At 46.7% G+C, this 26,140-nt stretch overlaps 1 protein-coding gene across 7 annotated transcripts in view; it reads right to left on the bottom strand.

Moving 5' to 3' along the window:
- Window positions 1-26,140, bottom strand: part of LOC121288121 (cytoplasmic phosphatidylinositol transfer protein 1-like) — a 196,020-nt gene that overhangs the window by 25,362 nt on the left and 144,518 nt on the right. For 6 of the 7 annotated variants that reach the window (XM_041206470.1, XM_041206473.1, XM_041206469.1 and 3 more), the window contains 2 exons: window positions 25,444-25,599; window positions 15,443-15,506 (listed from right to left, as the gene is read on the bottom strand). In XM_041206470.1, the coding sequence (XP_041062404.1) occupies window positions 15,443-15,506; window positions 25,444-25,599 (220 nt within the window). The remainder of the gene's footprint in view (window positions 1-15,442; window positions 15,507-25,443; window positions 25,600-26,140) is intronic. The other variant, XM_041206474.1, reaches the window with a different exon arrangement.

The raw sequence follows: 26,140 nt of genomic DNA, 5'->3' as shown, positions 1-26,140 counted from the left end.
ACCACAATTTTAATTACAGTAGATCTACAGGGGATCTGAGAATTAATAAGAATATGCTGCAATGCGTATCACAAAGCAACCTCAGAACAATTCTATTTTTTTGCTAACCTAACTCACTTTAACCAGAGCTCTCAAAAGGTTCCAGTGCCATTTTCCAGTGAATTCCAAACGCACACTTAATTGCAAGCTGATACAGAGAAACCTGTCCTTCCATCGGCATGAACATAATTGCTTGCTCTTGTACAATCAGAAGACTTGAATAATGCTTATGAGTTGTGACTAAGGCCAACATTTGGTCTGTCATGCTGCAAGACTGATGAAGTGAATTTATGCAAGGTCCTCAAAGTCCCATAAAGTAATGTTTTACAAGCTTATATAAGGGTTTCAGTCCAACCACAAAAAAGCAACAAAGCTAATACTTCCAGTATTGTGAGCTGTGCAGTGTGACATCTCGTTAGTGCATTTTCCTCCCGCTATCAGGAAGTAAATGGCAACAGGCAGTCTTTCTGTTATACCAGAGCTAAAACAATTCCAATCATAACAAGAGGTGATGAAGCATCAGGGAAGGATTCAGTTGTGAGAATTTTGGTTTTCTATTTCCTTCGCTGAATCATGCTCAAAGGTAACGGAACTAACAAACGTGAATCTGTGTTTTAAATTTTTAAAAATTCATTCACGGGAATGTGGGCTTCGCTGGCTGGGCCAGCATTTATTGCCCATCCCTAGTTGCCCTTGAGAAGGTGGTGGTGAGCTGCCCCCATGAGCTGCTGCAGTCCATGTGGTGTGGGTGCACCCACAGTGCTGTTAGGAAGGGAGTTCCAGGATTTTGACCCAGTGACAATGAAGGAATGGCGATATATTTCCAAGTCAGGATGGTGAGTGACTTGAAGGGAAAGTTCCAGGTGGTGGTGTTCCCATCTATCTGCTGCCCTTGTCCTTCTAGATGGCAGTGGCTGTAGGTTTGGAAGGTGCTGTCTAAGGAGTCTTGGTGAATTCCTGCAGTGCATCTTGTAGATGGTACACACTGCTGCCACTGTGTGTCGGTGGTGGAGGAAGGGATTGTTTGTGGATGTGGTGCCAATCAAGTGGGCTGCTTTGTCCTGGACGGTGTCAAGCTTCGAGTGTTATGCTGCACTCATCCAGGCAAGTGAAGAGTATTCCATCACACTCCTTACTCGTGTCTTATAGATGAGGATTTGACATTCAGATCCTAATTTTCTGAATGCTCTGACATCAAAATGTGCAAATTATTTCCTTGGCATTTCACACTCCTCCTGTCATTTTCTGCCTCTCTTGGTGCTACCTCTCTGATGGGAAAAGGTTATTATAAACCACCAGTTCACCCCCAAGTAGTGATCTTGTTTTGATGTAACTTCAGTCTTTCCCAGTACGGAAACAATGCTCATAAAATATATAATTAGGACTTTGGACAACACTAATGAAGGATGGGATGATGTATGGTGTCCAACTTTGGGTTGTGGGGCGCAGGGGGGCAGGAGTTGGAGGTACATATCTCAACCAGCCATTACTGAAAATGCAATGGAACATTCCTGACTGAAGCTGTCATTTTTTTTCCCAGTCTTATTACAACAGCCTTGTTGTCATGGTGATGCAGCGTGCTGTAACATCAGTACAATCATCACTTCTCGTACCACTGAATTCTTGAATTCTAGATGCGGCCACAATCATTGCTTACTAAGTCCACTGCAAGCATAGTACCAGCATTTGAAAGGGTGCAAAAAGTGAAATGGAGATTTACTCAAGCTCTTCCAAGGGATGTTTTCAGAAATTGAGCTCAGATGGGAGGAATGAGTCACCTATTTCTTGGTAGGACACTTATAGTTACCAACTATTTGGATGCGTGTCTGGAGGCTTTGTACATGACCTCCCAATCACCTTGCCCAAACAGCTGGGTTTCCCATCACCAATATTGCTAAGTTCAAAGTAAATGAGCAAAACATAATTTTCTTCAAATGCCCCAAAGGTTTTTCTACATGGTTTGCTCCCAGCAGTGTCACAGTTATTAATCTTTAATTCCCGGAGACTCCAGGGCAGCCCCTGGGGGCAGTTGGCAACCTTACTTCTGACACGTGTTGGTTGGGGGGGTGGTGGTGGACTTTGTGGTAGTTGGGCCTAGGCTGATTCTGTGGAGCCTGGAGAAGGGATCTGCTGCTCCTCCCCCAGCCCCACAGAAACAATGATGCACCAACTATCGGGGTCCTCTGGCCACCAGCTGATGCCAGTCAGAGAGCTCAGAGTGCCAACGCTACCCAGTTCAATCCAAAACTGGCAGCCCAGCTCCAATGTGCACCACAGGGCACTAAGCAGCATTGTTAACGACCCTGACACAGGAGGACTGCTCCACTTGCCTAGCAGTAGGCCTGGGGGAAACAGTGTTGTTTCCATAGTGATAAAAGGGGAAGAGGGTCATTGCCCATCATATTTTAGTGGGTACTATCCCACCCTAGCTGACACCCCCCACAGCCACTGTTTCCACAGGGTTGAGACCTGAAAATGCCCCCCTGCCCCCCCACTTCAATCTCCCCCCCCACCCCCCCCCCCCCCCCCCCCCCCCCCCCCCCCCCCCCCCCATCCCCCCCCACCCCAAGCAGGATTCCTGCTATCCTGGTGCATTATAACCTTGCATGGTGGAATATCATAGTCTTCTGTGACTAGCAGAAGGAAACCTCCAGGTATTTATAAAGGGAGAGTTGAACCGGAGAGTAACCAATTGAGCCCAATACGGACTCTTTCCCCAAAGCCTCCTGTGTGCTAATTGGTAGTGCAAAGCGGTCTATGGAGAAACAACACTGAACAGACACAGACAGACTGGGCACTGACAATCAGATTCTCTGTGAAAGCACTGCCCATATAACTCTCAGATGAAACCTGCCCACGAGCTGCATCAAGCCTCTGCTGACTGGCAGTCATTAATTGTAATGATGGTTTAGCTTTGTCAGTACCTGAATGAAATGGCTTTGGGCTGGACTCGTGAAGATATCTGTGGAGAGGTGAGTTGTCACTTATGACCTCACTGGATGGCCAATTCGCAGGAACACTCACCGAGTTTAACTATCAAGCTAAAAATCATCAAAATCGTCTTCTAACCTCCACCTGTGTGCAGTGAAATAAGTTACCACAAAATGGTAGGGCATATCATATTATAGAATGGTTACAGTACAGAAGGAGGGGCTATTCGGCCCATTGACACCGTGCTGGCTCGCTGCAAGAACAATCTGGCTCTTCCCACCTCTCCATCACCCCCACCCCCTGATGCTCGCTCCTGTAGACCTGCAAATTCTTCCTCTTCAGGTGCTTATTCAACTCTCTTTTGAAAGCACAATGGAATCTGCCTCCATCACCCTTTCAGGCAGAGCGTTTCAGATCATAACCACTCGCTGCATTAAAAAAAACTGTATTCCCCACATGTCGCCTTTGATTTTTTAGCCAATCGCTTTACAATATTTCCAGTGGTTCTCGTCCCTTCTGCCAGTGGGAACCGCTTCTTCCTCTCTACTCCCGTCAAGTGTTATATTGACCCATTCCGCTAAGTCCCTAATTTCCACTTTGCCACTGGGAATGATTTTCGACCCCCCCCCACCCCGCCTCTACCCTTTGCTCTGGGAAAAAGGGACTCAGCTGAGCGTTTCTTACAAATCAACCCCCAACCCGATTTTCAGGTGAGCCAATAGGTGACCAGCACTCCTGTGGATAAAAGGCAGGAGCCAAACTTGCCTCTGTAAACTCGAGTCTTGGGCCTGCTGCTAATTCCCCCTTTGCAGTGTCAGCAGGCGAGTCTTGTACTGAGCAATGTGCCGCTTATTGGAACTAGACCTTGAGAGGACTAGTTCTCTACCTGAACCCACAAAGAAAAACACTGCGACCTGCTATTGGCTACTCAACGTGCTCCCTCCTCCGTTACACGAGTGTGCCACTGCGCTAAAGAGGCACCAGGTTTCCCACCTTCCCCCCGGCTTGGACCCATGGGCTCAGTAAACACTCGGGCCTGGATTTTTCCTATGGCGGGCGGGCTGGGCGTGAGCGGGCGCAGAGCTGGTCACCGCCAGCGATTGGCTGCGCGCTGCCATTTTACATGGGCGGGCCGATTAAGGCCCTCCCATTGTAACACACAGCTGGAAGCGCTCGACACTACCTGTGCAGGCTGGGTGGGGTGGGGGGGGGAGAGGGCGGAGGAGGGAGGGTCGGAGCCTGGGCTCTTTCACGGATGCGTGTGACAGAATACGGCAATCCCCCCGAGGCACGGAGCTGCCATGGTGGGATTTGAACCCAGGTCCCCAGAGAATTACCCTGGGTATCGAGTCCAGTGATAATACCACTACGCTACTGCCTCCCCTAATCACCCTCATGGGGGGGTGATTCCAGGGCGTGGCCACAATAGTAAGATGCAAATACATTCAAACTTACTCCCTGATATTCAAAGGTGGGAAACGCGGCCTGCCATTGATTGGAGGGTGGGGGGTGGGGGATGGGGGATGGGGCGGAAGGGACAATCGCTTCCTGGGTTGCCAGGAAACCCCGCCTGGGGTTTTCTCGCGAGATTCTCCAATCTCGCCACCGAACACGTGGAAAATCCTGGCCAACGTTTCTGGTGTCCTATGCCTGGGTCACCAATAGCATAAGAACAGGTTAAAAAGCAACCCCATTTGTCCAATCTGCTAAGACAGGTTGTGAAATGGTTTCGAAAATTGAAATGTCAAAGCTTTGTATGGGTTAGGCAGTGAGCATCTTCCTCACTGTGTGCTGAACTGAGTGGGTGCCTTTGAAAAATAGCCTATGAAAGACATATAGATTGTGAAATTTGATTAATCTTCTCAACGGTCTTAAAAAAATTAACTTCAGAAGTCAGAAATGGATGTGTCAAAAATATAAAACAAGTGTTCCATTTAAACTGAACATAAAGGTACATAAACTGAACATTCACCGATGCCAAACTCCCAATAGGCAGCTTCTTGCAATTGCAATGTTGGTTTGGTGATAGGGCTACAATACCACAGTGACAGCTTCACTAAACTGCAGTTCCCCTGCAGGAGCATGCAATAATGAATTGGCCCTCACCACCATTTACAGGGTGCCTACTAGCTGCTAACTGGGGGAAAAACACGGTTCACTGCCATAGGCTGATGTTTATTCTTGATGCTCAGAACAAATAATTTTCCCATTATCATTGATTAAATTTCAGCATGCTGGTACTTTTAGCCAGGGAGTTTTTTTGTGCAATTCAACAGAGCTTAACTCCACTGTCAGGACTTAAGCACATCATGTAGACTGACACCGACACTAAGGGAATACTGTCAGAGGTGCCCTCTTTCAGATAGTGGGCCAATGTTTACCTGCCTCCTCGAGTGCAAAAGATCCCAAGGCACGATTCAAAGAAGCACAGGGAGTCCTACTGATGTCCTGGCCAACATTCCTCCCCCAAGCAAAGCTGCCATTTGTCCATTTGCCATATGTGAGGCCTTGCTGTTCATAAATCAACCTTAACTTTTGCCTACATAATGATGACTACACTTTAGAAATAGTTTATTAGCTTTGGAACAAATAGAGAATGTGATAGGGTAAAGGAAAAAATACTTTTATTTTTATTCATTCACGGGATGTGGGCTTCACTGGCTGGGTCAGCATTTATTGCCCATCCCTAGTTGCCCTTGAAAAGGTGGTGGTGAACTGCCTTCTTGAACCGCTGCAGTCCATGTGGTGTAGGTACACCCACAGTGCTGTTAGGGAGGGAGTTCCAGGATTTTGACCCAGCGACAGTGAAGAACGGCGATATATTTCCATGTCAGGATGGTGAGTGACTTGAACGGGAAATTCCAGGTGATGGCGTTCTCACCTATCTGCTGCACTAGTCTTTCTAGCTGGTAGTGATCATGGGTTTGGAAGGTGCTGTTGAAGGAGCCTTGGTGAATTTCTGCAATGCATCTTGTAGGTGGGTACACACTGCTGCTACTGTGCGTTGGTGGTGGAGGTTGTTTGTGGATGTGGTGCCAATCAAACGGGCTGCTTTGTCCTGGACAATGTCAAGCTTCTTGAACATTGTGGAAGCTGCACTCATCCAGGCAAGTGGGGAGTATTCCATCACACTCCTGACTTGTGCCTTGTAGATGGTGGACAGGCTTTGGGGAGTCAGGAGGTGAGTTACTCATTGCACAATTCCCAGCCTCTGACCTGCTCTTGTAGCCACAGTATTTATCTGGCTAGTCCAGTTCATTTTTGGTCAATGGTAACTCCCAGGATATTGATAGTGGGGGATTAAGTGATGGTAATGCCATTGAACATCAAGGGGTGACGATTAAATTCTCTTGTTGGAGATGGGCATTGCCCAACACTTGTATGGCACAAATGTTACTTGCCACTTGTCAGCCCAAGCCTAGACATTGCCCAGGCCTTGCTGCATTTGGACGTGGACTGCTTCAGTATCTGAGGAGTTGCGAATGGTGCTGAACATTGTGCAATCATCAGCGAGCATCCCCACTTCTGACCTTATGATAGAAGGAAGGTCATTGATGAAGCAACTGAAGATGATTGGTCCTAGGACACTACCCTGAGGAACTCCTGCAGTGATGCCCTGGAGCTGAGATGACTGACCTCCAACAACCACAACCATCTTCCTTTGCGCTAGGTATGACTCCAACCAGCAGAGTGTTTTCCCCCAGATTCCCATTGACTCCAGTTTTGCTGGGGCTCCTTGATGCCACACTTGGTCAAATGCAGCCTTGATGTTAAGGGCAGTCAATCTCACCTCGAGAGTTCAGCTCTTTTGCCTACGTTTGAACCAAGGCTGTAATGAGGTCAGGTGCTGTGTGGCCCTGGTGGAACCCAAACTGAGTGTCAGTGAGCGGTTATTGCTAAGCAAATGCGGCTTGATAGCATTGTTGATGACCCCTTCCATTACTTTACATGTTCGAGAGTAGACTGATGGGGCGGTAATTGGCTGGATTGGATTTGTCCTGCTTTTTGTGTACAGGACATACCTGGGCAACTTTCCACATAGCTGAGTGGATGCATCTTTCATGACCTCAGGTCGTCCCAAAGCACTTTACAGCCAGTTAAATATTTAAAGTGCCATAAGATACAATTTCTTTTTTTCCGTAAATAGTTTCAGTGATCTGGATCCGAGCCCTTTTCTTAAATTTTGCTTTGTCGTCAAGTGCAGTTCGGTTTAACCTCAGTCAGATTGAGCAAGTGGAGAAAGAGCCAAAGGCTGGGGGTATTGCACTTTAAAGCAGTCACAAGCAAAAAAAGTGTTTGACTAATTTTTGTTAACACACTCTGAGGGGCAGGAGCTGTACAACATTCTATTCATGGCAACACTGTGCACAAATAATGTGATAATGCTTATTTATAGCTTTGTAAACAAATGGCTAACTTAACAAATAGATGTACATGAAGGTGGTACACCCCTTCCCAAGCCTCTCTTTTGACCTTGGTTTCTCGTTGGAGTGCGATGGAAAGCCCATAGATTTTCACTTCTCTTATCTTATGTCCTGTAGCCAAGCTACACAGTGGAAATTGCACCTTAATCAGATTTAACTTGTTGCAGTAGGAACAACACTCCCATGATGCGATGTGTCATTTAATTTGCTAGAAGGCAAATAGCAGAGAATATTCTGAACAAAGAGAAAGTTTTTTTTAAAAACAAAAAGGCAATTTCCACACAGATGTACAAATTAGGAGCATGAGTAGGCCCATTTGACCCCTCGAGCCTGCTCCACCATTCAGTAAGATCATGGCTGATCTGATTATGGCCTCAATGCCACTTTCTTGTCTACTCCCTATACCCTTAGATTCTTGACCAACAAGGGAATCAATCTACATCTGCATTAAAAATATTCAATGACCCTGCCTCTATCACTCTCTGGGAAAGAGGGTTCCATAGGCTCATGACCCGCAGAGAAAAAAATTCTCCTTGTCTCAGTCTTAAATTGGATTCCTCTTATTTTTAAACTCTTCAGGTAGATTCAGATTTCAGACCAGCAACTAGAATATCTTAAGCTTGAAAGCAACTAACTAACTACAGTCGTTTTTACCAGGACTAATGCAAATATTTCTCCTACTGAAGACACCTCATATGATGAGCACACAATTCATTGCACTGCAATGATGTTTAAAAAACTCATGAGAACCTGGTCGAATGCAACCAGTAATAACAGCCTCAGTAGGCTACTGATTGCCGGTTGGATGGTGTAAATCTGCCTATTAGAGTAATTGGGCAATGCAAGCACTGTTTCAAAAACAGATAAAAGCAAAAAACTGCGGATGCTGGAAATCCAAAACAAAAATAAAAATACCTGAAAAACTCAGCTGGTCTGGCAGCATCTGCAGAGAGGAACACAGAGAGAGGTTCTGTTGAAGAGTCATACGGACTCGAAACGTTAACTGTGTTCCTCTCCGCAGATGCTGCCAGACCTGCTGAGTTTTTCCAGGTATTTTTATTTTTGTTCAAAAACAGATGTTTGCCTCTGATCCAGTTTTTACTGCCAGGAAACAGAAGATACATATGCATTAGGAGCAGGAGTAGGCCACTTGGCCCCTCGAGCCTGCTCTGCCATTGAATAAGGTCATGGCTGATCTGATTGTAACCTCAGCTCCACATTCTTACCTACCCCCAATAACATTCGACTCCCATGTTAGTCAGGAGTCTATCTAGCTCTGCTTTAAAAATATTCAATGACCCTGTCTCCACCGCTCTCAGGGGAAGAGAATTTAAAGGTGCACGACCCTCAGGAAAAATGAATTCTTATCCCCATCTTAAATATTTAAACGTTAAACTGTGCCCCCCTAGTTCTAGTCTCTCCCATAAGGGGAAACACCCTTTCAGCATGCATTGTGTCAAGTCGCCTCAGGATTTTGTATGTTTCAGTAAGATCACCTCTCATTCTTCTAAGCTACAATGGAGCCAGGCGCAGTCTGTCTAACCTTTCCTTGTAAGATTACCATCCCCATCCCACATATAAGTTGAGTGAACCTTCTCTGAACTGCTTCTAACACATTTATATCCTTTCTTAAATAAGGAGACCAAAACTGTATACAGTGCTCTAGATGTGGTCTCATCAACGCCCTGTTCAACTATAGCAAAATATCCCTACTTTTATATTCCATTCCTCTTGCAATAAATGACAATGTTCCATTTGCCTTCCGAATCACTTGCTGCATCTGCATACTAATTTTTTGTGATTCATGTACCAGGACAGATCCCTCAATATGTCAGAGATCTGCAATCTCTCCTATTTAAATGGTATTATGCTTTCCTATTCTTCCTGCCAAAGTGCACAAGTTCACATTTTCCCACATTTTACTCCCTCCGACAAATTTTTGCCCATTCATTTAACTTATGTCCCTTTGCAGATTCCTTATGTCCTCCTCACAGTTTTGCTCCTTATGTCTTCTTCACAACTTAAAATAGCTGTGCTTCCCTCTGCTTTCAAAACACCACAAGTTGTCTCTGTTCATTTTTTTTATTCATTCATGGGATGTGGGCGTCACTGGCTAGGCCATCATTTACTGCCCATTCCTAGTTGCCCTTGAGAAGGTGGTGGTGAGCTGCCTTCTTGAACTGCTGCAGTCCATGTGTAGGTCCACCCAGTGCCGTTGGGAAGGAAGTTCCAGGATTTTGACCTGGCAACAGTAAAGGAACAGTGATATATTTCCGAGTCAGGATGGGGAGTGTCTGTCTGCTGCCCTTTTCTTTCTAGATGGCAGTGGTTATGTGTTTGGAAGGTGCTGTCTAAGGAAGCTGGGTGTGTTCCTGCGGTGCATATTATATATGGTACACACTGCTGCTACTGTGATGGCTATGTCAGGCTGATGCTCAACTAGCCTGTGAGACAGTTCTCTCAATTTTGACACTAGCCCCGAGATGTTAGTCAGGAGGACTTCGCAGGCTCGGTGTGCTGTTGTCATTTCTGTTGCCTAGGCCGATGCCAGGCAGTCCGTCCAGTTCCATTTAGGCTTTTCAGTGGATTGATACAACTGAGTGGCTTGCTAGGCCATTTCAGAGGGCAGTTAAGAGATAACCACATTGTTGTGGGTCTGGAGTCACGTGTAGGCCAGACCAAGTAAGGGCGGCAGATTTCCTTCCCTAAAGGACATTGATGAACCAGGTGGGTTTTTACAACAATGGTTTCAAGGTCATCATTAGACTTTTAATTCCAGATTTTTATTGAATTCAAATTTCATCGTTTGCTGTGGTGGGATTTGAACCCAGGTCCCCAGAGCATTACCCTGGGTCTCCGGAATACAATAACACAATAAATGACAACAACACTATGGCATCGGGTCTCCAGATTATAATAACACAATGAGTGGCAACAACACTATGGCATCGCCTCCCACAACTTGAGATAGCTGTGTTTCCCTCTACTTTCAAAACACCTCAAGTTGTCTCTTTGTTCTTTGACACCACCCGACTCCTTTCTCCTTCTCCCTGCTACTTGGCCTGCATTCATTGTACATCACACTGTAAAGTCCTGTGTGCCTGATCATGTTAGAAAGCCATTCTTGTTGGGGGCTGTGCAAAATGCTATTGTACCTGGAAGGTGGACAAGTTCATGGTTATGGTCCTGGACTAGATTGATGAAATTAAATTCAATTAGCCTGGCAATCGGTGGGATGGATTTAGGTAAAAGGTGATAATGAAGGCTGCTGGGCTATAGTAAAAACCCAATTGGTTCACTAATGTCTAACGGGGAAGAAAATTTTCCAATCTTATCTGGTCCAATCTACACATGACTCTAGTCCACATCATGGTTAACTCCTGGTGCCCTGCAAAATGGAGCCAGTAAGCCACATTGTTGTACAAACCATTGCTACAATCAAGATGGCCAATTGCCACCTTCTCTGCACAAAAAAAAAATATGGTCTTGTCAATCACAACAAAAACAGAAACAGCTGGAAAAAGTGAGCAGGTCTAACAGCATCCATGGAGAGAAAAACAGAGTTAACGTTTTGAGACTGTTCGACCTTTCTTCAGAGCTCAGTTTTCAAACCGACTGCCACATGGAGGCTTCCTAAGCCAGAGAAGAAAGGGCAACCAGGAACAAGCAGCTCTTAACAGTTGTGGATGTGCAAACTTGTACACGCACGTAAATAATGCTCCTGCAGCTGTCAGGCACGGAAGATTACAGAGCACAGAACTAAGAGTAGGCTTTCCAATCCTCCAGTTTAGACCAAAAATTAAAGATTAATGCCCCGGGGACCACTGTAGACAACTTAGGAGAAAAGTCACGGGAGTATTGAAAAAAAATCACGCCTTTCTTTGGACACTTTGGTTTATCTGTGATAAGAATACTGCCAATGGGGAAAAGGAGCTCTTTGATTGGGTAGGGTTGTTGGAGGTGGGAGTTCATGTGATGTGACACATCCAACCAGAGATGGCAACTCTGTCTGGAAGGTGGCAAGAAGGAGTCCCTCTACAACTTAAAAGAAGGCATGAGCCTCCAAACGAGGCACTCTTTTCAAAGATACTGCAGAGGGGACCCATAACAGCAGGCAATCAATGGCTGTCAGTCCAGGTAGCCGAAATGCACCATTGAAATAGCCTAAATTAATAGGTGTTAATAAGGTCGTTTCGATCACTGTGGTCTGAGGGCAATCAGTGCTGTCACTGGATTGCTATACGACACAGCATTATTTATATCTTTTGGAGAAATGAAGTCAGTTTCATTGTTAATAAACAAGAACTACACAGAGGGTTGAAGCCGTTTATAACCACTGGGGTTATCAGAAAGTCCCGCCAACTAGGGCTAATTTGAGATCACATTCTCCTTATTGCTGTAAGCATCCGTGATTTTTATTCCTTACCAATTATTGATTCCTTTCACATCCCAACTACTTGTTTTTCTCCAAGAGGGGAAGGAATCAAAGGAAAAAATGAGAGCCTGCCTTTCCTGATCCCCAAACTCTGTTGCCCAGGTTACAGGACAGGTGGCATGCAACTGAAGTGAGCACCAAAGGTCCTGGTCCCGGTGTGTCTGAACTTGGTGGGCTGGCTGATTATTGTGGCCTCTTGTGCGTTCCCAATTTTCATCGCTCTCCCTCTGGCGGCCATGCCTTCAGCCGCCTGGACTCAGTTCTGTAATCCCCTCCCTCCCTTAGCCTCCTGGGGTGAGAAGGTTGCCCTACAAGGAAAGATCAAGTAAAATGGGCCTACATTTTTTGGACTTTAAAAGAGCGGGTGGTGATCTCATTTAAACATATAAAATTCTTAGATGGTGGGGCAGGGTAGATTGAGGTTGTTTCCCCTGGCTGGAGAGTCTAGAACTTGGGCACAGTCTCAGGATAAGGGCTTAGCCATTTGGGATTGAGGTGAGGAAAAATTTCTTCACTTAGACAGTTGTGGACCTTAGGAACTCTCTACGACAGAAGGCTGTAGATGCTCAGTCATTGAGCATATGGAAGACAGAGAACGATAGATTTTTGAAGACTAAAGGAATTAAGGAATCATGGGAAAAGGGAGGGAAAGTGGAAAAGTTCAATCATGATCTTACTGAATGGTGGAGCAGGGTTGAGGGGCCAAAAGACTATGCCTGTTCCTAGTTATGTTATTACCCTGGCACCCCCATTAAGGTAGTCCGTAAAACCGGAGGCTGGAATTTTCCAGCCCCTCACGCTGGTGGGATCTTCTGATCCCAGCGATGTGAATGGACATTTCAGTGGCTCGCTGACCCCACCAGAGTGGGGCTGGAAAATTCTGGCCCGAATCTTTGACCAAACCTTTGGTCAGTTGTCCAAGTATCTCGTGTTAATCCACATTACATTTTGTTAAATAATCGCTCCTGTGAAGCACCTAGGGGAATTTAACTATATAAAAAGGCACTATATAAATGCAAATTGTTGCTGATCTATAGGTACCATTACATGCAACTGAGGCTTCCTGTAAGCTATGTGTTTGCTCTCCATACATTTATTTTTCCAAGGGTCACCAGTCTACAACCATCAAAGGAGATGCAGCACACACTATACACAGCAGACTGCAAACTACTGCATTCATTTCTTTGGCAGGGGCAAGTTGACCAGCAGAAATGGAAAATAGCCCCAAAACTGAAATTAGCTCTGATTAACATTAGTGATGTCTCAGGTTAACCTGCAGCACCGCTAGTCAGAATTCCTTAAAGTAATTTATTTTCGGAATTGGTTGTCCTGGTAAATTGCACCTGAGGATAGCTTTATGTCAGCATCTCTGGACCCAGTCACCTCGAACTCTTTAAATGAGAACAGAAGATGTTGGGGGTTATTCAGTAGGTCAGGAGGCATTGGTGGAGAGAGAAACAGAGTTAACGGCTGGGTTTAACAGCCCCCACCGGGCGTGTTTTTGGCAGGGGCTGCCCACTAGACCACCCACCATAGGTCTACTGAGGCCTTAAGGTGGTCAGTTATTGCCCACTTAAGGGCCTTAATCTGTCTCCAGTGCCACACTGGACAGTGCAAGGTGGGCAAGAGTGAGAAAGCTGATTTTTAAATCAACTCGGTGAAAAGGTGGGAGTAAGGGGTGGGGTACACCTGCCCTGTGCAATCGGGGACCCCCTCCCCCACCATGTTGTCTACCTGCCTAACCTCCAGACCTCCCCCCCGACCCCATTTCTAGGGGGTCCAATCTCTCCCTGCCTTAAAAGTCCAGGACTTACCCAGTTTTGGATGCCATGATCGTATTCCCAGGACCTCCTTGCAGTTCCAGCAGTGCCCACTAGTGAGTGGCGGCACTATTGGGACCGCTAGAGTGGCTGGCCAATAAGACTGGCAGGCAGCTCTCGAGAATGGGGCTTCCTTTCCACTGAGGGGTGGAAGTCCAACACTCACCCTGTTCAGACCACTCCCGGTATGTTATCACTGCAGGACAGGCTTTTCAAAATTTTCTGTCGGGGGAGAGCAACATGCCCCCCCCTGACCAGCCCCTGTAAAATTCAGTCCAATGTTTCAAGTCAATAAACCTTGGTTAGAACCTCAAAATCTTTGGGCTGAATTTTCAAATGGTCATGGTGGTGGGACTGAAGGCAGGACGGGCTTGCAATTTCCCACCACCAGTTGACCAGGTGGTCTCCTACCACTGTCCCACCTCTAGAGGCATTTCCACTCCTGAAGGTGAGGGTGGGTGGGGGGGTGGTTGTTGCTTCAGCCTCGGGGTGCCCCCTCTCGCTCTCCTACCTACATCGACAGCACCCACCTCTGACGGTGGGGCTGCCAATCTCAGTGCTGGAGTGCCTCCTATTAGCCCTTCAGCCTTACGCGCCAACCTGCCATCCTTAATTGGACAACATTAATTGGTCTGCTTGCTAAAAATCACTTCAGACATCAGGCAGTGAAGCAAAGTAGGGTTGGGACCCAGAAATGCACCTGACATCAGGGTCCTGACCCCAGAGCCCCGTATTTTTTCCCCCCAAGTTCTGAGTTGACACTTACCAATGAAGTATATGATATGATTATTGCAAATTAAGTACCTAAACCAGAATATCTTGCGCCTTAATGCTTGCAAAGGCAGGCCAAACACTCAACAAGCCATTAGTTTATTTTCCATTGTATTCCATCAAGCTGTGAAAGTGTTCCAATTAAAGTGGAGCGCACGCAGTTGACCCATCAAAACAAAATTTGGTAGTGCTGTCAGCAAAAATACCGTCCTTTTCAAATTAGTGCTCGATTCCACAGCAAAAATGGCCTGAAGGATTTTAGGAAATTGAATTTCCCCCTTCTTGTTTCGATTTGACTGTCGAGATAAGTTTATAGCCTTTGAGGCAGACAAGTATTTCCTCCTCCAGAGGATTATGTAACTTTCAGATATTATATGAATGATGTGTAGCTACAATGAGAGTGCTGGAAGCAAGTACAGACCGTACGCATCCACGGGTCCAACATGAATGATATCTATTATTAAAAGTTACTCCTCTTGAGTGTTAATATTGAATTCAACTTGAGTGGACGTACATGCAGTAGGAGCCTGCTTATCGGAGTGCAGGGCCAGCTCTCAGTCAGAAGGGGCATATCTGCATTTTGTGCAATGCCAAATAAAATCTAAAAAAGCAAAATACTGCAGATGCTGGAAATCCGAAATAAAAACAGAAAATGCTGGAAATACTCGGCAGGTCAGACAGCATCTGTGGGGATTATAGAGTCAACGTTTCAGGTCAATGATGAACGGAAGATTTAAATCTAATTGTGGACTCGCTATCACCTGGTATATACTACTGTGTGGCACTAGGTCACCCAAAGTGTCAAATTGCTACTGTTGGGATTCATTGGAAAATGGTCACCTTGAACTATTGTCATCGATAGTGCTAAAGCTCTTAATATATCTGTCAAAGAAACCAAACTCCTTTCCTTTCCCTTTCCCACTTACATACACAATACAAGAGAGCTCTGGTTAAGAGATATTGATGATGTGCTATTGCTTTATATATATTAAAAACAATCATAATTGTTTAGATTAACTCACCACACCATTCATCCACCCAGGCAAAGGCTTGCCGATGACCTATTAGCAAAATGTCCCTGATGACCTGCAACAAGAGAAAAAAGCATGATTGAATTCATTTTGGCAGTTACCTCTTTGTTTAACCTTTGAAGCAATGCTGATAAACAATTATGGACAAATGTTTTATTCAGCTGAACATCACTTTATTTTGTTTGGCAATTAAAGATGTGAACACAACTTATTTCTGGTTCATCTGAGTCCAGTGAAAACCAATCATTGGAAAGTTCAAATTTCACCTAAAAATAATGGATTAATCCCCTCCCGTTTAATTTCACTGCTCAGGTATCTCATTGTCTTATTGGGCCAAGGTCTCCCACTTTAGAAGCTAGACACCATCCAGGACAAAACAGGCCATTTGGTGGGCATCCCAGCACAACACCTTAAACATTCACTCCCCCCACCAGCTGTGCACAGTAGCAGCAGTGTGCACCATTGGCAAGATGCACTGCAGCAACTCACCAAGGCTCCTTCAGCAACACCTTCTAAACCTGTGACCTCTGCTACTGAAAAGGACAAGGACAGTAGGCAAATGGGAACACCACCACCTGCAAGACCCCCTCCTAATCGCATACCATCCTGACTTAGAACTATAGCTCTGTCCCTTCACTGTTGCTGGATCAAAATCGTGGAACTCCCTCCCTAACAGCACTGTGGGTGCACACATATCAGATGGACTTCAATGGTTCAAGAGGCAGATCACCACCACCCTCTCATCGGCATTTAGAGATGGGAAACAAATGCTGACCTTGCCAGTGACACTCCCATCCCATGAAGGAATAAAGAAAAATTACTCTCTTTCTCCTACTGCATGGAGTCTCCTAACAGGAATTCTCCTTTCGTTTGGAAGTAACTGAGACTGCAGACCAAATATTTTCCAAAGGCTGACACCAACGTTGCTAAAGATCTCTGCGCTTCTCCAATTCTGGCCCCTTGAGCACCCCTGATTTTAGTAGCTCCCAATTGGCAGCTAGGCCCTCAGCTGTCTAGACCCTAAAAGCTCTGGAAGTCCCTCCCTAAACCTCTCCACCTCGCTTCCTTTAAGATGCTCCTTAAAACCTACCACTTTGTCCAAGCTTTTGCTCACCATCCTAATATCGCCTTATGAGACTGTGTGTCAAATTCTGTTCGATAATTGCTCCTCTTGAAGCACTTTGGGATGTGTGATGACATTACAGGCATTATGTAAATGCAGGCTGTTGTGATAGGAATGTGGGGAGGTAGAATTCAGATATAACACAGTTAGCTGTCTCTCCTGACCTGTCCCTGATTGGTGCAAAGTGCCAGGTGAAACTCCACCAAACTGAGTGTTGGTGATTGGTGGCCTTCGGGGATGGGAGCAGAAAGTCTGAAGCTTACATTTACAAAGCGAAAGGTGGAGGGAAAAGCATTGCTCTGGCGTGACTATCAAACAGCTTCTCTAGATCGACCAGACAGCAGGAACAGAGTGTAGATGTTTCCCCAAAACCTGCCTCTTTGACCAAGATTTTGGTTACTTGTCCTAATACCTCTACGTCATTCAGTGTCATATGGTGCTTGGCAATGCTCCTGTGAAGCACCTCAGGATGCTTCACCGTGTTAAAGGCGCTACATGAATGCACGTTGTTGTTTTTGCATACAAAAGCCGATGATGCAAACCGAGTTATGTGCACTGGGCAGTCTCATTGGGTTGCTTGCGAGGTATTGTTGCTTACGCTTTTGGCTCCCTCCAACTATTTGAACAGTGCCAACGAGCTCTTAATAAATCGGTAAAGTTTCCAAAAGCCGTGCTGCCAGGTCCTGTCTGGTTGTATGAATGACAGTGAGTACTCAATTCCTAATCCTTGGCTCCCGGGTCTCAACTGTAAACATCCTTGTGGAAAACTGCATCAGGCTCGTCAATGCCTCAAAACAAAAGGAAGGGGAAAATATCGCAGCCACCTCAAGTTTATAATTCTAGTGTCATGCAAACCGGCCGTGGGTTCTGCTGCTTCCCATTGATCAGAATGTCATTATCTGTAGGGAGAGTGTTATATGTATCCGTCAACAGAGCTTCAGCTAGATTCCAACTCAGCTTTCTTGGAATTTGAGAATGCATCAAGGAAATTATTGAAGTATCAAGAGTACAAAACTCATCCAAAGTCACAGAAATATTTCATACGGGGCAGGATTTTTCAAGTGGCAGGGTTTCCCGCTCTGCCATCCCAAGGGTCGGCGGGGGGGTCGTATCGCTGCTGATCGTGGCTGTCTCATGTCGCTCTACACTCCAGGGATAACGGGACCTCCACCCCTCAACTCAGGTGAAGTCTTGCCTCAGAGCAGCTGCCAGCTCCATAGACCCAGCAGCGCCAGTAATAGCAGTGGCCAAGACTGGGACTGCAAGCGGTCCCCAGATTTTAAAGTCCCAGAGTCCGGGTAAGTGCGGGAGTACTGCAGTGGAGAGGGGAGGCGAGGCGAGACACGGGGGGAGGCGGGGAGAGGCAGGTGGGGGTCTTCATGGAGAGGCTGGGGGAATAGGGACCACCTGCGGGAGGCAGACATTGTTTGGGGGGGGGGCGAGCACCCGATGTAGAAAGGGGCCCTTCCTTTCCCACCCGAATCCCGACCAGGGTGACCTGCCGGGTATTCTCCCCTGCCCCGATCCCCCTCTCAGAAGCCTCAAAGTTGAGGCAGGGCAGGAAACAGTGGACAATAATGGACCCAGTGACTGTGAAGGGACGGTGATATAGTTCCCAATCAGTATTTGCGGCTTGGATGGAATAACACCCCCAAGTTTCCCATGTGCCTCCTGCCCTTCTAGGCTGTAGCGGTTTGGAAGGTGCTTTCAAACGAGGGCGCAGTGCTCCTTGAAGGTAATGCACACTGCTGCCTCTGGTGTGTTGGTGGTGGAGGGAGTGAATGTTTAAGGTGGTGGGTGGAGGTGTCACTCAAGGGGGCTGCTTTGTCCTGGATGGTGTCAAGCTTCTTGAGAGTGTTGGAGCTGCACTCATCCAGGCAAGTGGAGAGTATCTCCTCACACTCCTGACTTGTGCCTTGTAGATAAATGGTGGACTGGCTTTGGGGAGTCAGGAGGTGAGTTACTCTCCACAGAATTCCTTGCCTCTGACCTGCTCACGTAGCCACAGTATTTATATGGCTGGTCAATGGTGACCCCCGCATCTTGATAGTGGGAGATTCAGCCATGGTAACACTGTTGAACATGAAAGGGGTTTTTTTTAATTCCAACATAGATATGGCTACTGCCAGGCACTTGGATGGCACAAATATTAGTCCTCAATTTTCAGTCCAATCCTGAATGTTGTCCAGGTCTTACTACATGCATGCATGAACTGCTTCACTAGTTGAACAGTCTCAAATGGTACTGAACACTGTGCTTAAGACCTCTAGCTTTTTTCAGCTCTGACGAGGGGGTCATCGACCTGAAACATTAACTCAGTTTTTCTCTCTCCGCAGATGCTGCCCAAACTCCTGAGTATTTCCAGCATTTTCTGTTTTTATTTTAGACTTCCAGCATCCACGGTACTTTGCTTTAGATTATGAATTCATATAGCAATTAGCAGCAGGGCATCTGGTGCATTTACAAGGCTATTTTTAACTCTGTGACAACGTGCTATAACACAAAGTGTGAACATTATAAATAGAACCACAGTTAGATGAGTTTAACTAATGACACCTTCTCCAGCTAAACTAATTACTTCTGAAAAAAGAGGAACCAAACTGTAAGCCAAGGGCAGAAATGATTTTCATTTCCTGGGCAATGCGGGAAAAAAAGCCTCATTTGATGGTTGCAAGGATGAATTACAGTAAAAGACTAATGAACATTCAGCATGAAGACCAGAGTACCAGAATCACTCCAACTCAATACAGGCAGTTGGATAATCCCCATCACAGTTTACCTTAATTGCAAAATGCAAAGGGCCTTGATGGTTTCCGAAGCAAGGTCAGATTCGGAACCTGGCAAAAGTCCATTGCTGTGAATGCAGCTTTTCCAATTTAAAACAAAGACCATCATTCAGCATTCACTAAAGCAAATCCAATCATTGGGTATCAGATGGGTCAATGGTGACATTTTGGGTGGTAGTTAGTGGAGGTGACAGGGATCTCGTTCGCCATTTAGAAAGCGGGATTTAGGCCATATTAAGGTCAACTCAGGCACTTCACTGGAGAGTGGCAGGCCTTTCCTGGGATCAAGGGCCCCAAGAACAGGGGTTCTGCCTGATTGATAGCTGCTGACCAATCAGAGGCTGATGGCTCTAGTGCATGGCAGCACCACCGGGGAGGTAGTGGCTGCTGCTGGTACTACACGCACCCGAGGCTCAGGATCACCAATGGACCCAGGCCATAGGTGAATGATGGCGGGACGGGTGGGTCGCAGGGGAGGTGAAGGGTGGGAGTCGACAACAAGGGCAGGGGGGTGGGGTGGCTCTTAGCTTCCCCTGCTCCCAATACTAGGTCTGTCGATCGGGCACTGAGTGCCTTTGAATGAGGGACGTTCTCTGGGAGCCGCAAGGAACCCTGCCTCATATCAGCAGCCTTTATGCTGGCATTAATTTCCCATCTTCCTGACTTGGTCAGGACAAGAGGTGGGGAGGCAGCATGGTCCCCATCTGCCAATCTTCTGCCTGATTAAACCACCCCACCCCCTGCTACCAAACTCACCATGGGGGAGCACATTAAATTCCCCCCTTATTTCCAACCTGTGTAATGAATGATACCTGCCAGCAGGGGGCTCATTTGGGGTGCCCTTGCCTAAATAAAGTGTCTCTGTTCAGACTCAAGAGTCATTCTGTTAACATCCAGTTTACATACATCACGCAATAGAAGTGTCATTACTGCACGGTCATTATTAACCATCAGTTTCTTTAAGAGGTATAGTTTAAAATAGCATTCAAGTTAGTGCTGCTGCAACTCGCATAACTGTTACCAATGAGTAACTCAATTAACTCATGTCTATAAACATTGAAGGTGGCCAAGAAAATGGGTTTAGGATTCAAGAAGTTGATTCCAGATTCACATCGTTATTAGAGATCCACAGCGCAGATGGATAGGTGACCAATGATTGACTCGTAGAAGCATCAGAAATTTACAGCATAAAAGATGTCCATTCAGCCCATCTTCTATGCTGACTGAAAAGGAGTTATCCCATCCTCCAGCTTGTGTTCTGTAGCACTGTCGGTTACAGCACTGCATATCCAAGTGTTTTTTTAATGACGGTTTCTGCCTCTATCACCTTTTCATGCAGTGAGTTCCAGACCCCTATAACCTTTCGGGCAGAAAGGTTCCTCCTCAACTCCGCTCTAATCCTTCTATCGATGACTTTAAATCTATGCTCCCCGGTTACTGATCACGCGGTTAACAGAAATAGGTCCTTCCTATTCACCCTGTTGAGGTCCTTCATAATTTTATGCATCTCAATTAAATCTCCCCTCAGTCTCTTCTGATCCAAGGAAACCCCCAGCCTATCTAAGACTTCCTCATGGCTAAAGATCTCCCATTGCTAGCAGCATCTTTCTGAATCTCCTCTGTACCCTCGCTAGTGCAATCACATCAATCCCGTAGTGCAGTGACCAGAACTGTATACAATACTCTAGCTGGAGTCTAACCAGTTCTTTATACAGTTTACGCATAACTGACCTACTTTTCATGCTCTATGCCTCTCTCAATAATGGATAGTGGCCAATATGCCATTTTAACCATTATATGTACCTGTCCTGCTGCTTTCAGGGACTTGTGGGCATGCACCCCCATATCCTTCTGTTTCTGTACACTTCTGGTCACCACATTACCAGGAGGATATGGAGGCATTGGAGAGGGTGCAGAGGAGGTTTACCAGGATGCTGCCTGGTCTGGAGGTTATTAGCTATGAGGAGGGGTTGGAGAAACTTGGATTGTTCTCACTAGAACGACGGAGATTGAGGGGCGACTTGATAGAAGTTTACAAAATTATGAGTGGCATGGACAGAGTAGATAGTCAGAAGCTTTTTCCCAGGGTGGAAGAGTCAATTACTAGGGGACAAAGATTTAAGGTGAGAGGAGAAAACTTTAGAGATGATGTGCTGGGCAAAGTTTTTTACACAGAGGGTAGTGAGTGTCCGGAATTCGCTGCCAGAGGTGGTGGTGGAAGCAGGTACGATAGTGGTGTTTAAGAGGCAGCTTGACAAATACATGAATAGGATGGGAATAGAGAGATACGGACCCCGGAAGTGCAAAATGTTTTAGTTTGACAGGCAATATGATCGGCGCAGGCTTGGAGGGCCGAAGGGTCTGTTCCTGTGCTGTACTTTTCTTTGTTCTCAGTATCCTATTATTTATCGTGTACTCCCTTTGCCTTGTTTGCCCTCCCCAGTGCTTTACTGCAGATTCCCCAAAGGGCACATCGGGGTGTGAGTAAGGGGCTAGGGAGGGAAAAGACTCACATGTGACAGAATCAGTACTCCGATGAATATCAAAGCTGAAGAACAGAACTGATCTGCTCCCCTCAATCAAAGCATGAGGTACATTCTGTAGATCTTCTGTTGAGAGGAGGGTTGCAGGACAAGGCAGGGATATGATTGAAGCAAGCAGTACAGACTTTGAAACGTTCTAATTACCAAAAGCAACTGTCTGAATAGAAATGTTCCAGGCTGCAGTCATTGAGATTGCACACGTCTTTCTTGCAAGCTTAACTTTGGAAAAAAAAACCTTTTAAAATGCCAGGTGGTTATTATTCAGCCCTTTCCTCGTTTATTGCCAATATTGCAGCGTGAACCTGCCCAATTGTTTTAAGCAATTGCTCTCCAGGAAGCTTTTTCCCCAGCATGTTTCCCATCACTCACTGGACTTCGAAGCAGGTCTATCAAACCATGAGGACCACCATAGCCAAGTATGACCCTGGCCTCACTCGGTGGGGGGTTGGGGGGGGAGGTGGTGGTGGGGGTAAGTCATCTTATCCCAACTTGCTGGGCAGGGAATCCATGATTTGGGTGGAATGCTGGTTTTACTCCCTGTCCAGTAATGCGCTCTGTGATGTGGGAGAGATGGAAAACCAGCATTTCAAAACTGACAAGAGCATTTCCCGACGGCCTTACTCAATTAAAGTTGCTCCCTTGACCTCTAACCCTGCATGTTCTCTAGCAGGAACCCCAGCTCCTTGCTAGAACAGAGGTGGGAGGAGTACTAACACACAATGTGGGACATTCCTACCACTACTGGGCTAGGGACGGTTACCTCAGTAAAGACTGGGAAATCAAACCTGGGATCCTCCTGTTCTATGTGGCTCAGCCACTCGAGTGAGTAATCTTGTTTTTGTCTTTCATTATTTTGATGCTCATCTTCAGGAGCCCAGCTGTCCCAGATCCCAGATGAATTGATAAATAAGCTGCTTGTAAAACGGCCATGCACAGTTATGAAGGCATTTATATTTACCAGTGTTCCCATAATCCCATAAAGTACTTTCACTTTCCAGCTTGTAAGAGTGGACTTTAGAAAATTCTCGAGATGATTACATATTTTCCAAGCAGATGGGGAAAGTCAGTGGAAATGATTAAACACAAAAAAAATATAGCCAGCAACTGAAACCTAACTTCATGTAGAGAAAAACTGAACATTTTCAGAGTCTTCCCGAACTAGAATAATACACCCGGACCATTTCCCCCAGCTCTGCCCTCACCCCTTCCCCTCCCTCCCAGAACCATGATAGGGTTTCCCCTTCATCCTCGCTTTCCATCCCACCAGCCTCTGTGTTCAGAAGATCACCCTCCACCATTTCTGCCAACTCCAGCATGCTGCCACCACCAAAAACATCTTCCTCTCACCCACTCTATCAGCATTCCGTAGGGACCATTCCCTCCAGGACACCCTGGTCCACTCCTCCATCACCCCCAGCTCCTCATCCCCTTCCCACGACATTTTCCCAAGCAATCGGAGGAGGTGTAACACCTGCCCCTTTACCTCATCCCTCCTCACTGTCCAAGGGCCCCTTCCAAATGAAGCAGCAATTCACTTGCACTTATTTCAATTTAGTCAACGGCATTCGCTGCTCACAACGCAATCCCCTCTAGAGTGGGGAGACTAAGCACAGTCTGGGTGACTGCTTTGTGGAACACCTTCACTCAGTCTGCAAGCGTCACCCAGACCTTCCTGTCGCTTGCCATTTTGATTCACCATCTTGCTCTCACGCTCCCATTTGTGTCCTCAGCCTGCTGCAATGTTCAAGTGAAGCCCAACGCAAGCTGGAGGAGCAGCATGTCATCTTCCGATTAGGTACCTTACAGCCTCTGGACTTAACATGGCATTCAACAATTTCAGACCATGAAATTTCTTTGGTTTCCCCCTTCCCCTCTCCACAAAGTGACAGTATGTAGCTTGTTCCCGTGTTTTGCTTTCAGGAACTCCTGACTCTCGTTCTGCTATTAACACATTCTGCAATCTGACCTTTGTGCCACCATGCCTGATTTAGTCTTTCTACACCTATCATTACCACTCCCTTTGTCTTGTGTCCATGACATCTTCGTCATTTAATCTCTCCTGAACTCCCACTTATCCCTGACCTATTTTGCTCCACCTACTCTACGCTCTCTCTTCAACAGCACATTCAACCCATCACATTTCTACCTCTCTTCAGAGCTCTGAAGGAGGGTCCTACAGACTCGAAACATTGACTCTGTTCCTCCCTCCCGACCTGCTGAGCCTTTCCAGCCTTTCCCGTTTTTATTTCAGATTTCCAGCAAGTGCAGCATTTTGCTTTTAGACTGATATGATCCCCCGAATGAACAACCCTGAAATTTCTGCAGTTGCTGTTTTATTTCGGAGGGCTGGCTGAGGACAGCATTTTGGTGACCTTGTCGCTTTTGGACTGCGTAAAGCTTTTCATTGTGAGACGGGACAAGACGTTTCACAGTTCTCAAGCCCCAGGTGATGTCTTGTGGACAATGCGGAGCACCCCCGCTTTAGTGAAGGCCTTAGAAAGGGCGCGGGGCCAGTTTGCCTGGACGTTACCAGGGATGGGAGACTTTGGATACGAGGAGGGGTTGGAAAAGTTAGGACTGTTTCGCTTTGGAACAGGGAAGATTAGGGTGGTTTCAAGATAAGCGGTTTTGAGGCAGCAGGTTGAGAAAAACCATTCCCTCCGGTCATAGGTTCAAAATCACCGGCGGAAGACCAAGAAGGGGGATGTGGAGGCTTTTCTTCGTTTAGAAAGTTGTCAGGATCTGGAAAGCTCAGTCTGAAAAGGTGAACCAGGATGCGAGGCTTCAGAGCCGCGATCGGTGGCGATAAATGGCTTTGGGGTCCTAGAGGCATCATTGGAACCTGGTGTTCAAATAGTTCCAAGGCAGTTAAAGCGAAGGTGGGTGCGAATGCTTCAGGAACGCAGCTTTAAGGGCCCCGCCGCCATTTTAACCATTCACCTGCCCCACTACCGCTGGGCGAGCAAGGTTAAAATTGGGCCTTAATTCCATGGGAGTAGCCTACAGTTCAGTTCTTAGTCATACGCTTTATCTTCATAAGATGGAGGTGGTGTGGGGAATGTTAAGAATCGCACTGGAGATCCTTCTTTTCTATTCTCTGAAGGGATCGGGGCGTTCCTGACAGGGCCAGGCTTTTGATGAACCGAGTGGTTTGCTAGGCCATTTCAGGGGGCAGTTAAGAGTCAGCCATATTTCTGTGGGTCGGAGTCACGCATGGGCCAGACCAGGTAAGGACGGCAGATAAAGGGCATTAGTGACAACAAATCAGTGATATGCTGTCATGGTCGCCATTACTAAGGCTAGCTTTATATTCCAAATTTATTAACCGAGTTCAAGTTCCACCAGCTGCTGTGGTGGGATTTGAACCTCTGTCCCGAGTCTCTGATTTAGCAGTCCAGTGATATTACCACCACCCCAGCAGCTCCCCCTGATGACAACGCTAAGGCAAGTCAAACACACCAGGCTGAAAAGAAGCAAGAGGTCCCAAGTAGCAATTGCTGTCGCTTATGTGAGCGCAACCCATCTCCCAGCAGCACTCACCTTCTGAACAAACTGTTCCACTCTCCCCTGCAGTCCCCAGACTTCAAACTTGACTGTCACTTGTTTGTATGAACACATGATGGGTGAGGGGTCATCCCGCCAACCCTCCTTTAGGGGACCCCGTCCAGTCTTCACTGATGCAAAATACCTGAGGTCCTGTTGGCACAAGACATTAAAATGGAGCTGATTAAAAGATGTGGGCCAGGCTTAAACAATCGGGCGAACAGTCTGACGAACCCGCTCTCCATGTTAAAAAAGCTTTTAGAGGGCAAGTAGAAATGAAACAACTGGATCAGCTTTAGGCGATGGAGGAAACTACTGCTAGGCTGATGGAGTGCAACAGCCACTCGCCATTTCTCTTCCATTTTGTCATCCAGCATTTCGCTGTCAGGAAGGTGACTCTCTCACAGTGGTGCCCACATGTCCCTTATTATTTAGATGTCAGCTTTGGTTCAGCCTCAGAGTCAGAAACTTCTTGGTTCACCCCCGCTCCAGGAATTTGAGCGCTCATCTGGGCTGACATTTCAGTGCAGCACTGCCGGTGCTGAGGGAGAGCTGCACTGCCGGTGCTGAGGGAGCGCGGCACTGCCGGTGCTGAGGGAGCGCGGCACTGCCGGTGCTGAGGGAGCGCGGCACTGCCGGTGCTGAGGGAGCGCGGCACTGCCGGTGCTGAGGGAGCGCGGCACTGCCGGTGCTG

Source organism: Carcharodon carcharias, chromosome 15 (genome assembly GCF_017639515.1).
Source record: "Carcharodon carcharias isolate sCarCar2 chromosome 15, sCarCar2.pri, whole genome shotgun sequence".
NCBI classification, from domain to species: Eukaryota; Metazoa; Chordata; class Chondrichthyes; order Lamniformes; family Lamnidae; genus Carcharodon; species Carcharodon carcharias.
This window is presented reverse-complemented; position numbering and strand designations above follow the sequence as displayed.